General features: G+C 34.8%; 1 protein-coding gene across 1 annotated transcript in view; it reads right to left on the minus strand.

Annotated features, from left to right (window-relative positions):
* The window catches only part of LOC118189391 (uncharacterized), a 307,097-nt gene that overhangs the window by 13,510 nt on the left and 274,822 nt on the right, over positions 1-18,765 (minus strand). The window contains exons 47-51 of the mRNA XM_085826350.1: positions 11,900-12,007; positions 11,699-11,806; positions 11,472-11,579; positions 4,352-4,459; positions 4,142-4,249 (exon numbers count right to left, since the gene is read on the minus strand). Of these exons, the coding sequence (XP_085682476.1) occupies positions 4,142-4,249; positions 4,352-4,459; positions 11,472-11,579; positions 11,699-11,806; positions 11,900-12,007 (540 nt within the window). The remainder of the gene's footprint in view (positions 1-4,141; positions 4,250-4,351; positions 4,460-11,471; positions 11,580-11,698; positions 11,807-11,899; positions 12,008-18,765) is intronic.

The raw sequence follows: 18,765 nt of genomic DNA on the forward strand, positions 1-18,765 counted from the left end.
GTACTAAATTGAACTATATTAGAATGAATACATTCCATGTTTTTAGGCATATGTCTGATTGTGGTAAGAGAAAAATAGCATATATATTTATATAAAACAAAATAATGCTTAAACTAAGATTTCATAAATACACTAACTAACATAAATTAAGGAAAAATCACAAAAATAGCGATAACTCTGTCAAAAATAAGCAAACCGTGTAAAACTTGAATATGTTGCCAAGTTAGAGTAGCTGAGTAAAACTCCAATATGCAAATTAGTGGCGCTACACTCGGAGTATGTCATCTGCGAGGAGAATAAAAGTGCATGTTTGAGAGCAAGCCCACATATTGCACTGTAATAGTGACATCAGAAATCTGAGATAGCCAATTCGTAACAATGACCTCCAGGCATCATTTGCCTGCTGAACTACGATGGAAAGGCCATTGGGAGATTAGAGGCAGGATAAAGTCAAACAGAAGTGACCAGATGGCTAAATGTGAGTCCTGCTGTGGTTCATAGACTTTGGAGGCAATTTCAAACCACAGATTCGGCATCTAGGAGGTTAAGCCAAGGACGGCCAACTGCTACGACGAGCGCCGATGACCGATATTTGACATTATTCGCACGCAGGAATAGAACCGCTACTCCGATTCTTCTTAGATCCTCCCTTGCTGCAGCCACCGGAAGGTTGGTGTCAACGTCAACTGCGCGTAGAAGACTTCACGAAGTTAGTCTGTATGCGAGACGACCATCTATTTGCGTGCCGCTCACGTGTCGCCATAGGAGGACCGTTTGCAGTAGGCACGACAACATGTCCACTGAACGCCTGATCAGTGGAGGGCTGTTCTCTTTACGGATGAGTCCAGATTTAGTCTAGAAAGCGATAGTAGGCGTTATTTGATATGGAGAGAACCTGGAACCCGTTATCATCTGTCAAACATCCGTTAAAGAGATGTATACGGAAAAGGCAGTGTCTGTGTTTGAGGTGGCATCTCTTTGGATGGACACACAGACCTCCATGTCTTTCCAACGGAAATCGTGAATGCTCCGGTTTATAGAGATGACATCTTTGGTGCTTATGTGCGCTCATGTGCTGGGGCAATAGGTGATGCTTTCCTGCTACAGGACGATAACGCAAGACCACACAGTGCTCTCATCGTAGATGATTATCTTCAACAGGAAAAAATTATGCGCATGGAGTGGCCAGCTCAATCCCCGGACTTGAATCCTATCGAGCATGTTTAGGAAGCTTTAGGGAGACGTCTAGCTGCTCTCAATCCGCCTTCTCAAACCCTTGTCGAGCTTGCAACTGCTTTGCAAGAGCAATCTCTTGCTTCCTATGGAACTGATAGACCGCATAATTGAAAACATCACGCATCGTTGTATGTGCTATATTGCTTCTAGAGGCGACCATATTCCATATTGAAGGTACTTTTCCTATAATAAACTGGCACCTTCGATTTGTTCATTTTATACATGTGCTAATTTCTATACTACCATAATTATCTGGTAATTTATTTTTATAATATTTGATACCTTACTATGTGTTGTATATTGCGGGCAAGTTTCATAAAATTCTACATATAACTTTTTCAGTAATTGTGATTCTTGCGATTTTTCCTTAATTTATGATAACTAGTGTACATATTTACCTATAAGACATTTTTAATCGCATTGCACAACGTAAAGTAATCCAGGATTATAAATTCCGAGATAATATTTAATTCCATGTCATAATTTTAATAGTTTTGCACAGAAAGTAAAAATGTGAATTTTTGATTCATACATTTATTACCTTAAAGGGATTTGCAATGAAAAAACCTTTTATTAACAAAGTCAGTATCTTTTTTTAAAATCTTTCACATATATATACTTAGACCTAAAATCTTCAATACAAACAATGCCACTATTTACATAGGAATCTAAGATGATAAAACAATTTTCAGCAGCAGTTATTCAAAACAGTTTTCGATGCGATATTTTAATGTATAAATAGACGCAGATATCTTATTCACACGATGTTAGGCAGTACGCAAATATTATGCTCATGAGAAAATAATTTTAATCAATTTCGTTATTACATTTACTGTAATTATAGCATATATTCAGGTAGCAGGGAACGAAATTTGTTTGATGAAAAGAAGTGATTTAAATAGAGCGAAATTAAAAGTGATTTCATATTTCTGGTTGTTCGAACATTTTGTAAATTTTATTTTAAAATGTATAAGATATATTTAGGTTTTCGTTTTTATCAGTCGTTTCTGCCTTAATTTCTGGTAAGTCTCCTTTTAAAATTACGTATGAAAAGTAAAATTTGATAAACCAGCCCAATGTGATTCAGCACATTGAATAAATCTAGCACATGCGAATCCTGTATGTCCAAACTATGAGCAAATCATTTGAAAGAAATGGAAAAGAATACACTATTTGTTTCGGGGCCAGCATCGTTACGGCTGAATGTTAAGTAGCCAAATATTGCTGAAGAGGAAAAAAACATTGTTTTTCTTACGATTAACGACTTTTAGACTCAGTTCATAATGTTTACTCAAACAATTCTCTTATAATTACACTTTCTGAAAATGAAACTTATTGAATGAGAAATTAAAGGTAAGATAATTATGGAGAAATCCGCTGGTGTCATATCAAGTGGAGAGTAACGGTGAGTAAATTTTAATTAATGTCACTCGATGTAAGACTGCCACAGAATTAATGTGCGGCAAAGCAAGTAGGTAATCTTCATTTTTTTTTTTCCTCAATGCCGCTTCGACTATGAAGGTGGACATTTCAGGAAGTTTACTTGTTACAACAGTGCAGTAAATTATTATCCAGTAGGTTTTCAAATCATAAATCCATTTGTAGAGTTTTCAGATGCATACTGACTTTCGTTTAAAATTTTTCACTCTTACAATAGATTAAGTTATATCTACAAAATTGTTTTTGCGCCATTTCTTAGATAAGGAAGCTAACCGGGCATATTTGATAAGTCGGCGTAACCATATTGCCGATGTTGCTGTATAATCGAAATTTTACTGCATAGTTTAATAAAGAAGATACTGAGCTATTTTAAAAATAAGAAAAAAGTACTATTATGTTGAGCTGATAATTTAAAATCTGCTGATCCAGTCACTACGGGAAGCGTAACGGCAATCCGCACATTGAGTTGATCAATGTTAACGAATTTCGCTTAGTGGTGCTCAGAGGTGTACCGTTGGCTTGGGAGGAAATGCTGGCAACTAAGGGGGGCAACCTTACACAAGCCTGTTAGTCATGTTGGTTTTACTGTTTTACAACTGCAGTACTACGGAAATTTGTGTGTGCTTATTACATATGCTTCTGTTTCATTTCGTTCTGTTTTATTTCGTTCATAAACATTTAATTTAACATCAGTTATTTGACTTTAATTCAGTAATTTAAACTGGATTTATTCCTTAATTTTTGAGAGTATATATAAAAGGAACGTATAGTAAATGCTCAATTGCTTTTATTCCTCAGAAGTATAATCAATAAGCATTCAGTTAATATATCTTGTAATATTTCCTGTTCTGTAATCCTTCTTAAACGACAATATACGTCGATAATTATAATTGCAATCGATAATTATAATCAAAGTAATGAAGCAACTTACAACCTAAGAAATTTTAAAACCCCGAATTGTTTACGCGTAGATAACACAATATTAACTATATACCGTGTTTATCATCTTTTAAAATTGCGCCAAAGTTGTACTTGCGACAAATCCTATTCTGGGCATGCGCAGTTAGGAAATTCGTTTAACATTGATCAACTCAATGTGCGGTTTGCCATTACGCCTATGCGGGGAAATGTTCTAGCGATGATTGAGTTAGAAAAATGACGTAATAAGAATGCGGAGAGCTTCAATATTTTGGTTCGTTTCTTGGAATCAGGTCTTGCAATCACATTAGTGCCAATCTATAATTATCTTATTCAAAGCTAAACCCCTATATAACGTGCTTTTCATATATATAGAGAGATCTGGAATACTATCTCATTTTTAAAAACAATGCAGTTACGAACAGTTTTGCAAGGATTTCGATTTCAAGGACATGAGAAGAGAAAAGTATAGTGAAATCCACATGCTTTATTCAAAATATTTTTTGAGAAGTAATAAATTTAGAACGTGTGAATAATAATAAAATACTTTTTTCACATTGTTTCCCTGAGTAGAAGAGTGGGCAGGTGCAGTCATATTCTCCATCAATAACGCTACATTTGCCTCCATTCTGACAAGGTCTTGAGCTGCAGGGATCTGAAACATGAGATCAGAGACTTAAAATGAGTTTCCCGTTATTTATACGTATGCTAAAAGTTTTATAAACATAGTAATTCAATACTTAATTGAAAGAAGTACCTTCTTCACAGAATCTGCCTGAATACGGGTGTTGACAGACGCAAAAATAATCTCCATTATAAACTATACAACTGCCTGCATTCTTGCAAGGATTTGGATCACAGGGATCTAAAAAGAATGGTTAAAGACGTAAATAATTCTCTTGATTCAAAAACTAACAAACATCTGTGTTTAAATCTAATATTTGAGCGATTAAATAAATCCTATTTTGCATAATGATCCCGAGCAAAAAACTATGAAGGTGCATTTACATTTGTCGTCAATTTAATCGCATTCTCCAACCTTAAGTATGCACTTGTACTCCAGAGATCTAAACAATGACTTCAAAACTATGTAACCAATTATTCTTGCTTTTATATTCAGATGGTTTGTAAGCAAGAAAGCAAATGGCTTTCTCGCGGAATGTTCTTCTGAAAATAACACCCGAAAACGTGAGGAAAGAAAATGAATTCCGTAGATTTTACAAATATTTTGAGCAGAATTTTCATTTTAGGTATCATATTCGAACAGGAAGAGAGAGATATTAAATCATTTCTGAATTTTATATTATGCAGCTTTTTAAAAACGCGAATTTAGAATTTGGTGTGCATTGCTAAGACAGATACTACTCCGGCTATAAAAAAATTACAAATTTTCAGTTTTCACTGGTGGGTCACATGGGCATTGGATTCCGGTTCGAACTATTACATGGGCCCACCAGCGGCCGAGCGGTAAAGTCGCTGATGGGTGTTTTCGTGGTTTTCCCCATGTGTAACGTGTATACGAGCCAGTTTCCTTTAGAAAGTCCTCCACGAAGGCATCACTCCCCTTAGGCAGATAGCCCTAGCGTGCTTTGCCATAATAAAATACACCACCAATACACACACCAATACACCGAACTATTACATGCAGATAATTCTATTAAGCCAACGGTGAGTGGAATTTTTAATTGAAGATCTATAGGTTGAAAAATTCACATTATTTCCTTGCAGAAAGTTATATGCGATTGAGAAAACAGAAAAAAAAAATAAATAAATAAAAATAGAAGGTGCTGACAACAGTGCTGAACTTTAAACCTTTCAGGGCAGAATTCATACATGAAGGAAGGGATTTAAATGAATATTATTAAATTCAATATCAAATGCACTGATATTTCTGCTAATGTCTGTTCTTATGCTTTCCGTGCTCTATTAGAGTTAAACAGTTTAAAGACGCACGGTGGGTCGGTGATATTCGAGTGCAAATGCAGTACCAGTAAGCTAATTCACAGCAACTAATTTATAAATCTAATTAAAAAGAACCCTTTATTTGCCACATTGCAAGCTTAGTACTGTTATTAGCATAGCGCTAAATATGATGTGCAACTATATAGAATATTTTATAATATCTAAAAAATTTCTTAAACTGGCAGTATAAATATATTTCAGCTATATACATTATTGCTTTTCGATAAATTACAAGTTTTGAGGAAACAAGAAAATTGGTGTATTGGTGTATTGAGAATACGGCAAAGCACACTAGGGCTTTGCCGTATTCCTGTTAAAGCCTAAGGGGAGGGATGCATTCGTGGAGGACTTTCTAAGGAAAACTGGCTCGTATACACGTTACACATGAGGAAAACCACGAAAACGCCCATGCAGCCAGCCCGTTCGCGGGATTTCGAACCTCGGACCGAACTACCAGTGTTCAGCGATTTTACCGCTTGGCCGCTTTTGGGAAAACAAGAAAAAACTAATATTTATGATGCAAATGTTAGAAACCAAAATTACGATCCTATAATACATAGTCTATAGCAAAATTTTAAAAATACAAATTTGTTATCTTCTCATAACCTCGGAACTGTTATTGCAATACCAGGAATAGTTCTCTTGCTGACTCACCTAGGAGCTTTGGGAATTCGTGAATGTTGATATAGTAGCAGGAACTAACATTAGAAATCACCGAAGTATTAACCAATAAAAGACATGGAAATAAATATTCTTCAAGAAAAATTTGTTTCAAAAATTTAATAAATTTTAATACATCTCAGTTAGAATTTCCATGTTAATTGTAATTTTTACTATTACTTTTATTGTAAATAAATTTGTTTCTCTTTTTGTCAGTCGCTATAGATTTTGAAATATCATCACCTAAAAATTTTGGTATAACAAACCTTACTTATAAAGTAAAAAATATTTTTATTATTTTTAATATATGTATTCGTACTAATACTTAATGATTATGTTCTCAACAGATGGCAATCTTCGCCCTGCACAGTTTAATATTCGGCTGTTAGTTGAAAAGTTTTAGCATTTAATATTGGACATTAAAATAAACTTTAAGCATTTGAATTATTTTTTCACACTTCATTCCCAAGCAAGGTGATAAGTAGCAAGAGACATAATGTTGAATTAATGCATCTTATATGATGCTATTCTGGCAAGCGTTTGAGATGCAAGAAATAAAAAGACATCGTAAGCATGTACAAATTAAATGGTACTCAAAAATGGTTATGTATTAATTATTTTAAATTTGCAATCTAATCCAACATTTCCTGATTTATGCCTTGTACTTTGCGATGCTCGGACGTTAGTGCTAGTCAGTGCAATTAAAAGGTTTTTAATTTAAAACTTATTGTTTTATTGTAAGGTCTAAGATCTAATTATCAAAATTTAAGTTACCGTTTTTTAATTCTAAACTTTAATGTGAAATTTTGTCCAAGAGAGATGAATTTTTATACATCTGGTCTTATTTCAGTTAGTTTTAACCGTAAGTTAGGATTCACTTTAAATTTTCGTCTGTACTTTTTTCCAAATATAACACAAAGTAAATACACAATTAGATCACAATTTCACACATATAGATTGTGCAAAACGACAATGAAAATTTAATAGCTTTATTTGAAATGACTTTAAATTCTTTTTTTCGGTTCTTCACGAGATAAAATTTTAGGTCCATTTGAACAAAATAGATTTGTAATCCAATCTTCTTTCTTATAACCCTCGAGAAAATAAATGTTGAAATTATTTATCAATGAGAAACTATGATTTTAATGTAAGATGTTAAGTCGTCTTTCATTTTCGCATTAGTTTCGGTTAGAAAACTTTCTAAAAGTGGTAAAAAGTTAAAAATATTATTATCCAATTCTTTTATTATTAACTCGAATTTTTTTATCATTGCATTTCGTTTATCTCTAAAGGTAAACAAATTAATACTTTGTCCTTGTAATCCCAAATTTCATTCATGTAATTTTCCAAAAATATGAGCTAAATATGCTAATTGATCCAATCATAATTCAATAAATAAACAATTTTGCATTTCAAATTTTGAATCACAGATGAAAATTTGATTTTCTGTTTGAAGTTAAAAAGATGATTTAAAGATTTTCCTTTGGATAACCACCTCACTTCGGAATGTAACAAGAGCGTTTCATGTTCACTGCCGATCTCTTGCCATAAAATAGTAAATAGTCTGAAATTTATAGCTCGGCTTTTAATAAAATTAACAATTTTTACTGCTTGATTCAAAACGATTTTCAGGTTTTCGGGAATTGTGTTTGTTACTAAACCTTCACGATGAAAGGAGCAATGAGTAAATTTAGTTCCAGGTGAGACCTTTCTTTATTTCAGAAATAACACCGGAATGCTTTCCTGTTAAAGCCTTTGTCATTGCATACGATAACGCACTTTTTTAAAGGAATATCCTTCTCAGACATAAAATTGTCAGTTACTTTCAAAATTTCATTTGCTCTTGCTCTACCATGAAGAGATTCACAAAGTAAATATCTTCTTATCTAATTTCATCTTTTACGAAACGTATGTAAACTAATAATAGAAAAAAGTTCACTGCCATTTCATAAATTCGTGGACTTACTGAATCATTTGATAACGCAACATTATTAAGTTCAATAGCAGCTTTTTCGTTGCATAATGTTAAAACGATATCTTTAGCTCTTGATAATATTAGGTTTTTCTCGAATAGAGTGCGCCTGACCAGTCTTAGACTGTTCTTAGACTTACTAGGTAACTAGCTTCCAAAGTTTTTCACTTGAGGTAACAAAATCTTCGATTAATTGTTTACTATTCTTGAACTCCGATAATTTCGTCATAAAATATTTTTCAGATTTATCCTTTAAAATGGTATGAGGAGATTTATGACGATTTTTAAGAAACGAGGGTTTCATACTTTGATTGGATAATAGTTCACTGCAAACAACTAATTAAGGTTCCGTTTAATCTCCAAGTAAACCCAAATGATAAATAACTTTCATTGTATTTTCTATAAAAAAATTGTCTTTTCCCTTCTGTATTCTTAGTGTTTTCCTTGGATCCATCACGTGTGAATCATCACTTTTCCGCATTGCCAATCCTAGCCATTTTTCCACTTTGAAAATTTTATTTGTTTCTTTACTTCCTTGTACGAAGTAAAGGAAGTATTGTAACCACGAAAATTTCCGGGTACCATGTCCCGGAATTTGACATCATTTGACATCCCTTTGACATCATGTCCTCCAGAGTGGGAGGGATTTGAGTTTCGAGAGAAATACCCCGGATACCAAAAATTCGTGGGAAGCCATTTCTAATATTCCCATCTTTGTAAGCCATAAGCGACGGAGGACGTGGGCACTGTTCCTTTGCCATTCGGTTAATCAGTACAGCACCACGTCCACCCTTATCTAGAGATGGCCAGTTGGTGTGGCCACACGAGATCCTCGCACAAGCCTCCGAGATCCAGCCCCTAGAGCATCCGGTGGGCAGTCGAACAGACCAATATGCCCCCGGGAATTCCCTCTCATCCAATCGCCCGGGCCCAGCATTTATTGAAACAACTATCAATCAATATATAGCCATACAAGGGCTTTGTCAACATGGTATGACAGACTGTTGTTATTGCTACATGAGGATGACCCCCTTCACATTCTTGGTTATTACCTAAATAAAGATGCCTATATATAAACATTACAATATATACAATTTTATATTGTACATTATGCCATACTTGCGCTATACTGTACCTTATATTACGTCACACATTATATATGATACCTTACTTTTATACATTTCATTATATTCCAATGTGCGTTTTACCGTACACTACATTTACCATACTTTTCATTACTTTATACATTTGCCTTACGTATTTAAACATAAAAAACATACATTGAGAACATATTATACATTTAAAACTGACATTACATTATACTGCATCTTACATTACTTTAGAACTTCATTATATACACTGAATACATATTATACTTTTTATGAAACTTGCACTATTTAAAATGTTTTAAAACCTAATATTACATTAAACTGCATCTTACATTATTTTAGCACATTATTCATAAGTGATTAATTCAGTGCACAATAATTTCAAATTAAACTGAAGTAAATGTAACTTAAAATGTAAATTAAGTAAAGTAATTAAAAAAATATATGTTTTAAGCACCTAAATCCATTTACGAATTGGTTGTGCGGGAGATAATAATTTTTTATTGTTGCGGATTGTAGCGAGATATTAATTACAAAACTATAAAAGCAGAAATTAGCGAACTATGAAAACGCTAATTTGTCAATAGAAATTTATTTACGAGTTAGTTATTTACTTGAAAGGCCTGCTCATATGTCGAGCTTGCCTGCTAATCTATACTGTTAAAACATGTGCGCGTCTATCTCGTTGCTCTTTTGTGACACCACTCTCCCAATACATTCTGAATTTGGTCTGAAGAGGTCTTAGGATCAGTGGACGAAAGTTAGTTCACATAGACGGCGGCCAAGTTCAGGATGCCGTCGGCAGACTAGTAGTCAAGAGGACCTTCACATCACACAACACACGTACATAATTCCAACTAAGTTAGTGCTCCCTGTATCCGTCATCTAGACACATACAGACATTTCAGCACAGACCCTGTGGCTGCTCGTACCATCATGAAGCTCATAGCTAAAGGACAATGATATCTTCACGCCTATTACTGATGAATCAAGATTTAGTTTGGGCAGTGATGACATCCATGTATCTTTCCAGACACACGGTGGTAAATGTCTCAGTCCTGCCTGGTATTTACTACGGCAGCTTCTACTACAGCTTGTGTAAGGATATGAGGTGCCTTAGCATACAACGCCCACTCACTTCTAATACTGATTGACGATAACATGAGAGTCAATCAGTACCTTCGCGATCTCCTTTGGCCACATGTGTTGTCAGTCATGCCACGGCTCCTGAAAACATTTTTAAACACGACGATACTTTACTACCTACATAAGCGTGAATTTATCAAGACTTCAGTAGCTCTATCACCAGTTACAATACTCACACCGAACCTGCTCCTACATGACGACCTCATTACGAACATTGCCGAGTTAAGACAGATAACGCACTACCGATTTCATTTTAGTGAGTGGATGCTTAGAAAAAATTTACCACAAAGAAACTGCTCAGGCCTTTCATGCTTGGTGGCCGCCTCTTTGGCAAAGCTCCGTCCTTAGATCTACCGCGCTGAGGTGAAACCTGAGAGAGGACCCGACTACAGCAAGGTGTCAAAGGAATGCCTCTATCACATTACCATCCAATCTTCTCTCCTGCTTCCAAAAAAAAAATACCATTCAATCTTGGCCTGTCTGATCTACAGATTCATCGTCGATTACGTAGGCCCTAAGGATGGCAGCATGGAAAGCCTAGAATTATGGTCGAACTGAATTATCTTAACAACTGGAAATGAGATGACATAGGGCACCATACAGAAACGCTATGCCAAAATCCCCACCCCCATATTGCACAGCGCATTTAAACTAGATATGGCTCAACAGCGCACTAGAACCTCCACTGAATTTTGTGATCCTGAAACAAATGAGATTTTGCTTTGATTTATTGATCACTAAGTTACATCAACATTGCATTTACATAATCAAAATTAACATTTGAGTCTTTCAGTTCTCTCCTTCTGAGAAAATTTAATAGCAATGAGTGCATTATCGCAACCTAACCACTTAATTAAGCTAACTTTCATAACGACATACGTGACCAGAATTATTATCTCACAAACATCTTAAACTGGAATTGATAATTTCATTTAGAAATGCCAGTTGTCGTATTACATATATTAATACAGTAATGAATAAAATTTCAATTTCATTCACTTCATTCAAAATGTAATTTAAAACGTTACCTTTTCCGCAGTTTTTTCCAGAGTATGGAGTCTTACAAGAACATTTATATCCGGAAGGGATGATTTCACATTTTCCACCATTGTGGCAAGGATTTGGTGTGCAGGGATCTGCACAGGAAGGGAAAGAAAAGAATTTCATTGTAAACTAACATCAGTTCCTGTATTAGTGTAGTAAATTCTGTAAGTAAACATGATTATTTTTTAATAATTTATTGTTAAATACAAACATTTCTCGCAGAGGTTTCCAAAATAGGGTACTTTGCATTTGCATTCCACAACACCATTAGCTACATAGCATGTTCCTCCATTTTTACACGGATTTGATCTGCAGAGATCTAAAACGAAACCAAAGACTTGCAAATAAATCTCCATGTTTTACTAACATCTACTAAATAGACCATCATGCCATTTTATTAAAAAGAATTTACCCTCTTCACATTCTTTTCCCGAGTACGGGGATTCACAAGAACACTCATATCCGTAACTTGTCACTGTACACTTTCCATCGTGTTTACATGGATTTAAAGTGCAGGGATCTGGAAAGGATAAAATCATTTGAAAATACAAAAAATATGAAAGCCTTCTTTATTATTCATATTCAGTGTGTTACGCATAAATTTATGACATACAAATTTGAAGAAAATTATTTCTTCGGCAAAGTTTTAAGTTGTCATCTCAATGCTTATTTTAAAAATGATTGGATTGGTCATTTGGAAAGAAAGATAAAATATTTCATGTTCTCGTCCTGTGTATCCTTGACGCCATGAACGAAATATGTCGTATTGAAGAATATAATTCTGGCTATATCAGGAGTCTTTGAAACGGTACATTTTCTCATCATTACTGGCATGATTGAACACGATGACCAAACTATACTAAACAGACACTTAATAAAACACAAAGTCAGTACGACCCAAAACATCAAGTTCCTCAGCTCAAAGTAGTGAAAGCCTTAGTTTAGCAATATAAGGTCAGGTTTGTGTCACTGTGGCAGTGAAGATACAATAACAAATCTGCCATAGCAGAATTATAGGAGTTTTGTTGTTTAGGAATTATTAATTCCATCAGAAGGGAAGCTAATTATCGCTCTGTCTAAGTAACCAAAAGCCATGGAAAGGTTTTAATAACCTTTTTATTAGACAGAAATTAGAAAATTAATGCAAGTTTTTGTGCTAACAAAATCATAAATCTTGCTGATGCAACTAAATATACAATAAATTTCCTTTTAATAGTTAGGCTAGTTGTCAAGAACTACACAATCATATTTCATTCTAATCTCGCTCAATAATTCTACTGGCGTAACAAATTAAAATGTCGGCCGTAATAAACGCAAAGCCAAATGATTAAGCACACATCAAACACGGTGAAAACTAACGCTAGGTGCCCTCAAACGTAGAAACACGCTCTCTGGCCTTATAATTCAGAAATCTTAGTCTAAATGCTAGCTAACAGAATTTCCATTCTGGTGAGGAAACGAAAAGGTGAAATTTTAGTAAAGTCTGAATTTATATATAAATGATTAAATTAAAAAAAATATTATTAGTACATCGTCATGGCTTCTTCGAGCCGATAATAACAGGAAATGGCGATAGTAACAGGCAGTCTATTAGCTTGCTGACTGCTTAAAACGAGGTTCCACGCTCTTGAGTTTGTGGCATATCCACTTTTTCAGTTACCTCTGCTTCTGTTTGCCATAGGCTAATATAAAGTTATAAATTTTGCTTTTAAATTAAATTATTTGTTTTAGTCATGATAATACTTTAAACTAAACTACATACCATAAATCCTAAATGCATGCTTTGCGAAACTCGCTGTGTCTCCATTTTGTGCGTCAGCCAGTGTTCAGAAGTCCATTTCTGATTTCTTTTTCAAATAATTAACCTAACGTTTTGAACCATTGGTACTTTTTCGAAACATTAATCAGAGAGCATAATTTTCCAGATTATCGTTTAATACTTAGGCTATTTATATACGTATATTTTAATTTAGAGCAAAATGATGCTAAAGCATTAAAATATTTGTTTGAGATTTTGGTGTTCTGGAAATAAGTTAAATTACGTTGGCAGTAATATAAACATCAAGTATTATGCGATGTTTCATACGGCGGGACGATACACGGATAGAATATGTAATTCTGAAAATTTAAATATAATAATTACTAATCACAGTATAAGTTAATAAAGCCCATCTAATTCTCATCGCTACGGGACTTATGAAACTTCGAATACTGAAGAACGTTATTATAATCTATGCCAGCGGTTCTCAACGTTTGGACAAACGCGTACCATCTAAACAAAAACTGAAAAAGATTAGTATGACCATTATATTTTACAACGATTATTTTTCTTTTTCTAAACAGAAATATTAAAAAAATTTATTTTTCCATTTGCACAATCTATTGACTATTTTTATTAAATATGCAATGCATAAAAAATATTATAATAAAAGTTGGTTATCATTTAACCCATTAACTGCCAAATTTTTATTTCATCAATTTTTATATTATTTCTGTTAGTTTACATCTAAATAATAAGAAAAACATGTTTTTCTCATAAATGCGTCAATTTTTTTTCAGAAATTTTAAATTTAAGTCTGATCCCGAAATGGGGATCATGGCTAATACTATCCACTTTTAATGTCAGCGTTCAAAACAGTCTACGTGTAATCCAACATTGCTTTTCCACATTGTTTTTTTTTTTTTTTTTCATTTGTTTTGCACACTGCACATTTTCTTTGCTTACCATTTTCGGTCCGTTCAATATAATGATTACCAGATGTTCTGATAACAGTACGAATACAATTAATTGATGATTTAGTGAAAGAATTCTTTCACCCTTTTTTGCATCTGAGAGTTCTGAAGATAAAGCAAGATATACTCTAGCAACCATCCTCCTAAAGTCTAGCAATGGAATTTTATCATTTGAAATACAATACAGTGCGTGGTGGTTAATCAGTGTTAAGTCAACCGCATTAGTAAGCAAAGGAAAATACCATTTCCCCCCTTTTTCTTATTATGTATTTTTGAACATTCCAATCTATCTTGTCTACTCCACCTATGCATTTGTTATATTCTGATATCAGTTTGGGTTGTGTACTTGAATATCTTTCTTCTCTGTTCTTTTCCATCGCTTCACCTCTGATATTGGTTCGATAGTTTCATGATTAGACAGAAGCCTTACACAACTGTTGTCATTCCACGTGACAGCTAAAATTTCATTACGGAATCAAATCTGTAGTCATATGCCCCGCGTTCGTTTTTCCTTATCTCTTTGTCTGTTGCAATAGGGCATTTGTTCATTCTGTTGAATCGAACAGTTCCTGTTGCTCTAACGTCAATGTCCTGCAAATGTTTCATCAGAGAATATCCTGTGAAAAATTGTCGAAGTAAACTTTATGAGCATTTTGTGTCTGAAGAATAGATACCATCTGAAGAACAACAGATGTCCTAAGCCCACTGACGCTTTCATCATCTCCTAATTTCTTTGATTTGCTTTCATACACTTGAGTCTGATAACAATATCCAGTCTGTGAACAACAGACAGCCCCTTGTTTGAACCCAAACCGCACTGGCTTATCAAGTATAAATTGTTTGAGGTAGTGATGTCCATAGTAACGAACCATTTGTTCGTCAATGCTCAAATTTTCAGAAAACACCCCAAATTGTTGAAATTTGTCATTCAGCTTGTCAATCAATGGGCGAATCTTGAAGAGGTTATCGCGTTCACCTAGTGGAATCCTTTCTAAATCGGAGTTGTCACTGATATGTAGGTACCGTTTAATTTCCAGATACCTATTCCGACTCATGCATGCTCTAACACACAGAATGTTCATGTCTTTATCTTCACACCAATATAATTGCTCTTGCGGAAGTGAATGATAGCCAGTGAAAAGAAGTATTCCAATAAATTTTTAGGCAGTTATTAGAAAGCTGAAATTGGTGATTGTTTTCCTGTCTGGCGTATATTATAGACTGCTAGACAATATAGGTGACAGTTTCATTATCAAAAAGTATTTCAAAACGCTCTACCGGGGATTTTCCCCCGAGTCTTCTAATGACATCACTTCGCCTTGTCTCTATAACGTCAGAATTTTCATATAGTTTCGAGTACTTAGCTTGCTTCTTCTTCCAATTGGATGTCAATACTTCTTTTCTCTATTTAGCAGGTGGTAAGCCGGTACCTTTTCCTTCATTTGCTGAAGATTCAGTTGTATTCACTAAAACATTTTCCTCAAATCCTGCCACACGGTGAATTTCAACACACCCGGGAACATCAAGGTTTTCTTCATCATCAATTACGTTGTCATCCATGCCCTCATTATCTGAAATCTCATCAACCCGCTCTGGTGGAATTTCAACATTATCTATGGGGCTATTATCGTCGTCATCGTCAGATAAAAAAATTTCTTCTATTTCTTTTAAAGAAAGATATCTTTTACGCGACATTAAAAAAAAAAAAAAAAGTTTTTTTTACAATTTTAGTCAGTATCAGCCATGATCCCTAAATGGGGATCGATATATCTAGGTTCATTCTACCCATCAAAATTACAATATGAGGATAAATAATATATTGTAGCGTGCGTACGGATTCGTTACGAAATGAATGCACAAGTCCGATGAAAAATGAACAAAAATTTATTATTATCACAACAAAAATGCTTAAATTTTCTCAAATTATCATGCAGTATTACAATATCTCACAGTAGTTATCTTTTAACTACTCAAATGTCCAATAGAACGTAATTCAAAACAGCTAAAGAACGCTAATCCGCTAATTCGCTACAATCAACAAGAGCAGTTTTCTAAGCAACAACAAACTAAGCAATTGCTACAAACTGAGATGTTTTCCTCCTTTTATAAGATTTTAAAAATCACGCGCTAGAATTTTCCAGTACTTTCTCGAAATCAAAAAGAGATATTTATATATTTAATGCACGCGCTCTTGTATTTTCAATTTTCCGGCTTAGCTGTCTTTTAATATTCGTCACGCGCTGCACTGCGCGATAAATAAATTCATTTAATTTATAACTGAACTAACATTAGCTTTTTAAATACCAAATTCGTAACACTGCCCCCTTCCCAAGGACTGCACGTCCCGGGCAGTACAATCCCTGGACAGGAAGCTAAACTTACAACTGTGGAATAAATGCTACTGAGGCATAAACATTACATTACAATATCAAACAACATGAACAATAAATGCAATAACTAACTTAAACAAATCAAATGCTAAATGCATATCAAATACTAAATACAAATCAAATCAAATACACATTTAAAAACAAAAAGAACCATGGTCTTATACTATTTACAATTATTTACATTACGTACTATGGCTATAGTAATGAGCTAACCTGTCGTAATGAACGACTCTAGGTTTAGAGTTCGAAGACTTACGGATGCGAACTACGTCGTCATTCAGTCTGTTCAGCACTGTATATGGACCATCCGAAGGTGACTATAATTTAGGACTGAGTCCTTTTCGTTGAATCGGGTTCCACAACCACACCTTGTCTCCTTCGTGGAATTGATGTTCAGTAGCTCTTATGTCGTATCGGGTCTTCATCTTCTCCGTCGCCAAGTTGTCTCGCTCTCGTGCAAATTTGTGCATCACCTCAAACCGGGACTGGAGATCTTGAATATATTCCTCAGACGATGAAGGAGCATCCGGAGGGCGACCAAACAATAGATCACAAGGAAGGCGAAGGTCACGACCGAAGAGCATCTGTGATGGAGAATAGCCGGTAGTCTCATGGACAACACTGCGGTAAGCCAGTAAAAAGTGTGGTAATTTCTTGTCCCAGTCCTGTTGGTTTCTGGAAACCACTAATAAGAGGTTATTAAGGTTGGTTCGATTGAACCTCTCTACCATGCCGTCCGACTGGGGATGCAATGGCGTAGTTTGAGTTTTGTCAATGCCGAGTAGTTTGCATAGTTCTTTGATTACTGCCGAGACAAAATTCCTTCCCTGATGGGAATGTAACTGAAGAGGCACTCCGAACCTGGAAATCCAGTGCTGTATCATTACCTCAGCTACTGTGACAGCCTCTTGATCAGGAATAGGATAAGTTTCAGGCCACTTGGTGAAGTAACACGAACTCTCTGTAAGGTCTTCATAATTCCAAAGTGACCTCCTGTAGGGCTGTTATGTAGTTCTTTTAGGACATCAGGAATCCGGGATCTTGGAAGTATAAGTTGCCATCGGAACGTCTTCCCATCATCGGATTCGAATTTCCGGTATAAGACGCCGTTTCGAATGTGACGTGAATCCCAGAGTGCCCAGTATTGTTTTGTGGTAGGACTACAGATAGAAATGTCCTGCCAGGTAGGTTTTCTGTTTGATGACTCCATTAAATCAATTATGGGTTTAATGTCGCGGTATTCCAGTTGGTCTTGTTATTGGCATTCAAACCCCATTCCTAACACCAAAAATTGTTGCGTGCGTACTGATTCGTTACGAAATGAATGCACAAGTCCGATGAAAAATGAACAAAAATTTATTATTATCACAACAAAAATGCATTTTCTCAAATTATCATGCAGTAATGCAATATATCACAGTAGTTATCTTTTAACTACTCAAATGTCCAATAGAACGTAATTCAAAACAGCTAAAGAACGCTAATCCGCGAATTCGCTACAATCAACAAGAGCAGTTTTCTAAACAACAACAAACTAAGCAACTACCACGAACTGAGATGTTTTCCTCCTTTTATAAGATTTTAAAAATCCCGCGCTAGAATTTTCCAGTACTTTCTCGAAATCAAAAAGAGATATTTATTTATTTAATGCACGCGCTCTTGTATTTTCAATTTTCCGGCTTAGCTTTCTTTTAATATTCGTGACGCGCTGCACTACGCGAGAAATAAAACCATTTAATTTATAATTGAACTAACATTAGCTTTTTAAATACCAAATTCGTAACAATATAAATACATTAATTACTCACCAATGATCAAGGGAAATACAACAAAACTAATTGTTCCTAAGTAACGTTTCTGAGCTTTGAAAATAACCGTATTATTTTTCTCGTGAAAGTAACGAGAGAGCAAGAAACATAAACTCGTGAGCTCAACTAACGGAGTTCACGTGTTTGTTTAAGATTTCTGCCCTTAGTTGCAATCTTCAGAAAAGCATGAACACCCGTGAGGGACCACCCAGGTGCAGCATGACGTCACAATGTATACAAATGTAGGAGATCCCCAAATGGGGATCATGGCAGGGAATGGGTCAAAATCTAAGTTATAGTAGTTTAATTTTAAAATTTAGTGTCAAATTTAAGAAAAGACTTGTTCT

This window comes from Stegodyphus dumicola, chromosome 11 (genome assembly GCF_044657685.1).
Source record: "Stegodyphus dumicola isolate Sdum_Otavi_A_Nest chromosome 11, ASM4465768v1".
Classification (NCBI taxonomy): domain Eukaryota; kingdom Metazoa; phylum Arthropoda; class Arachnida; order Araneae; family Eresidae; genus Stegodyphus; species Stegodyphus dumicola.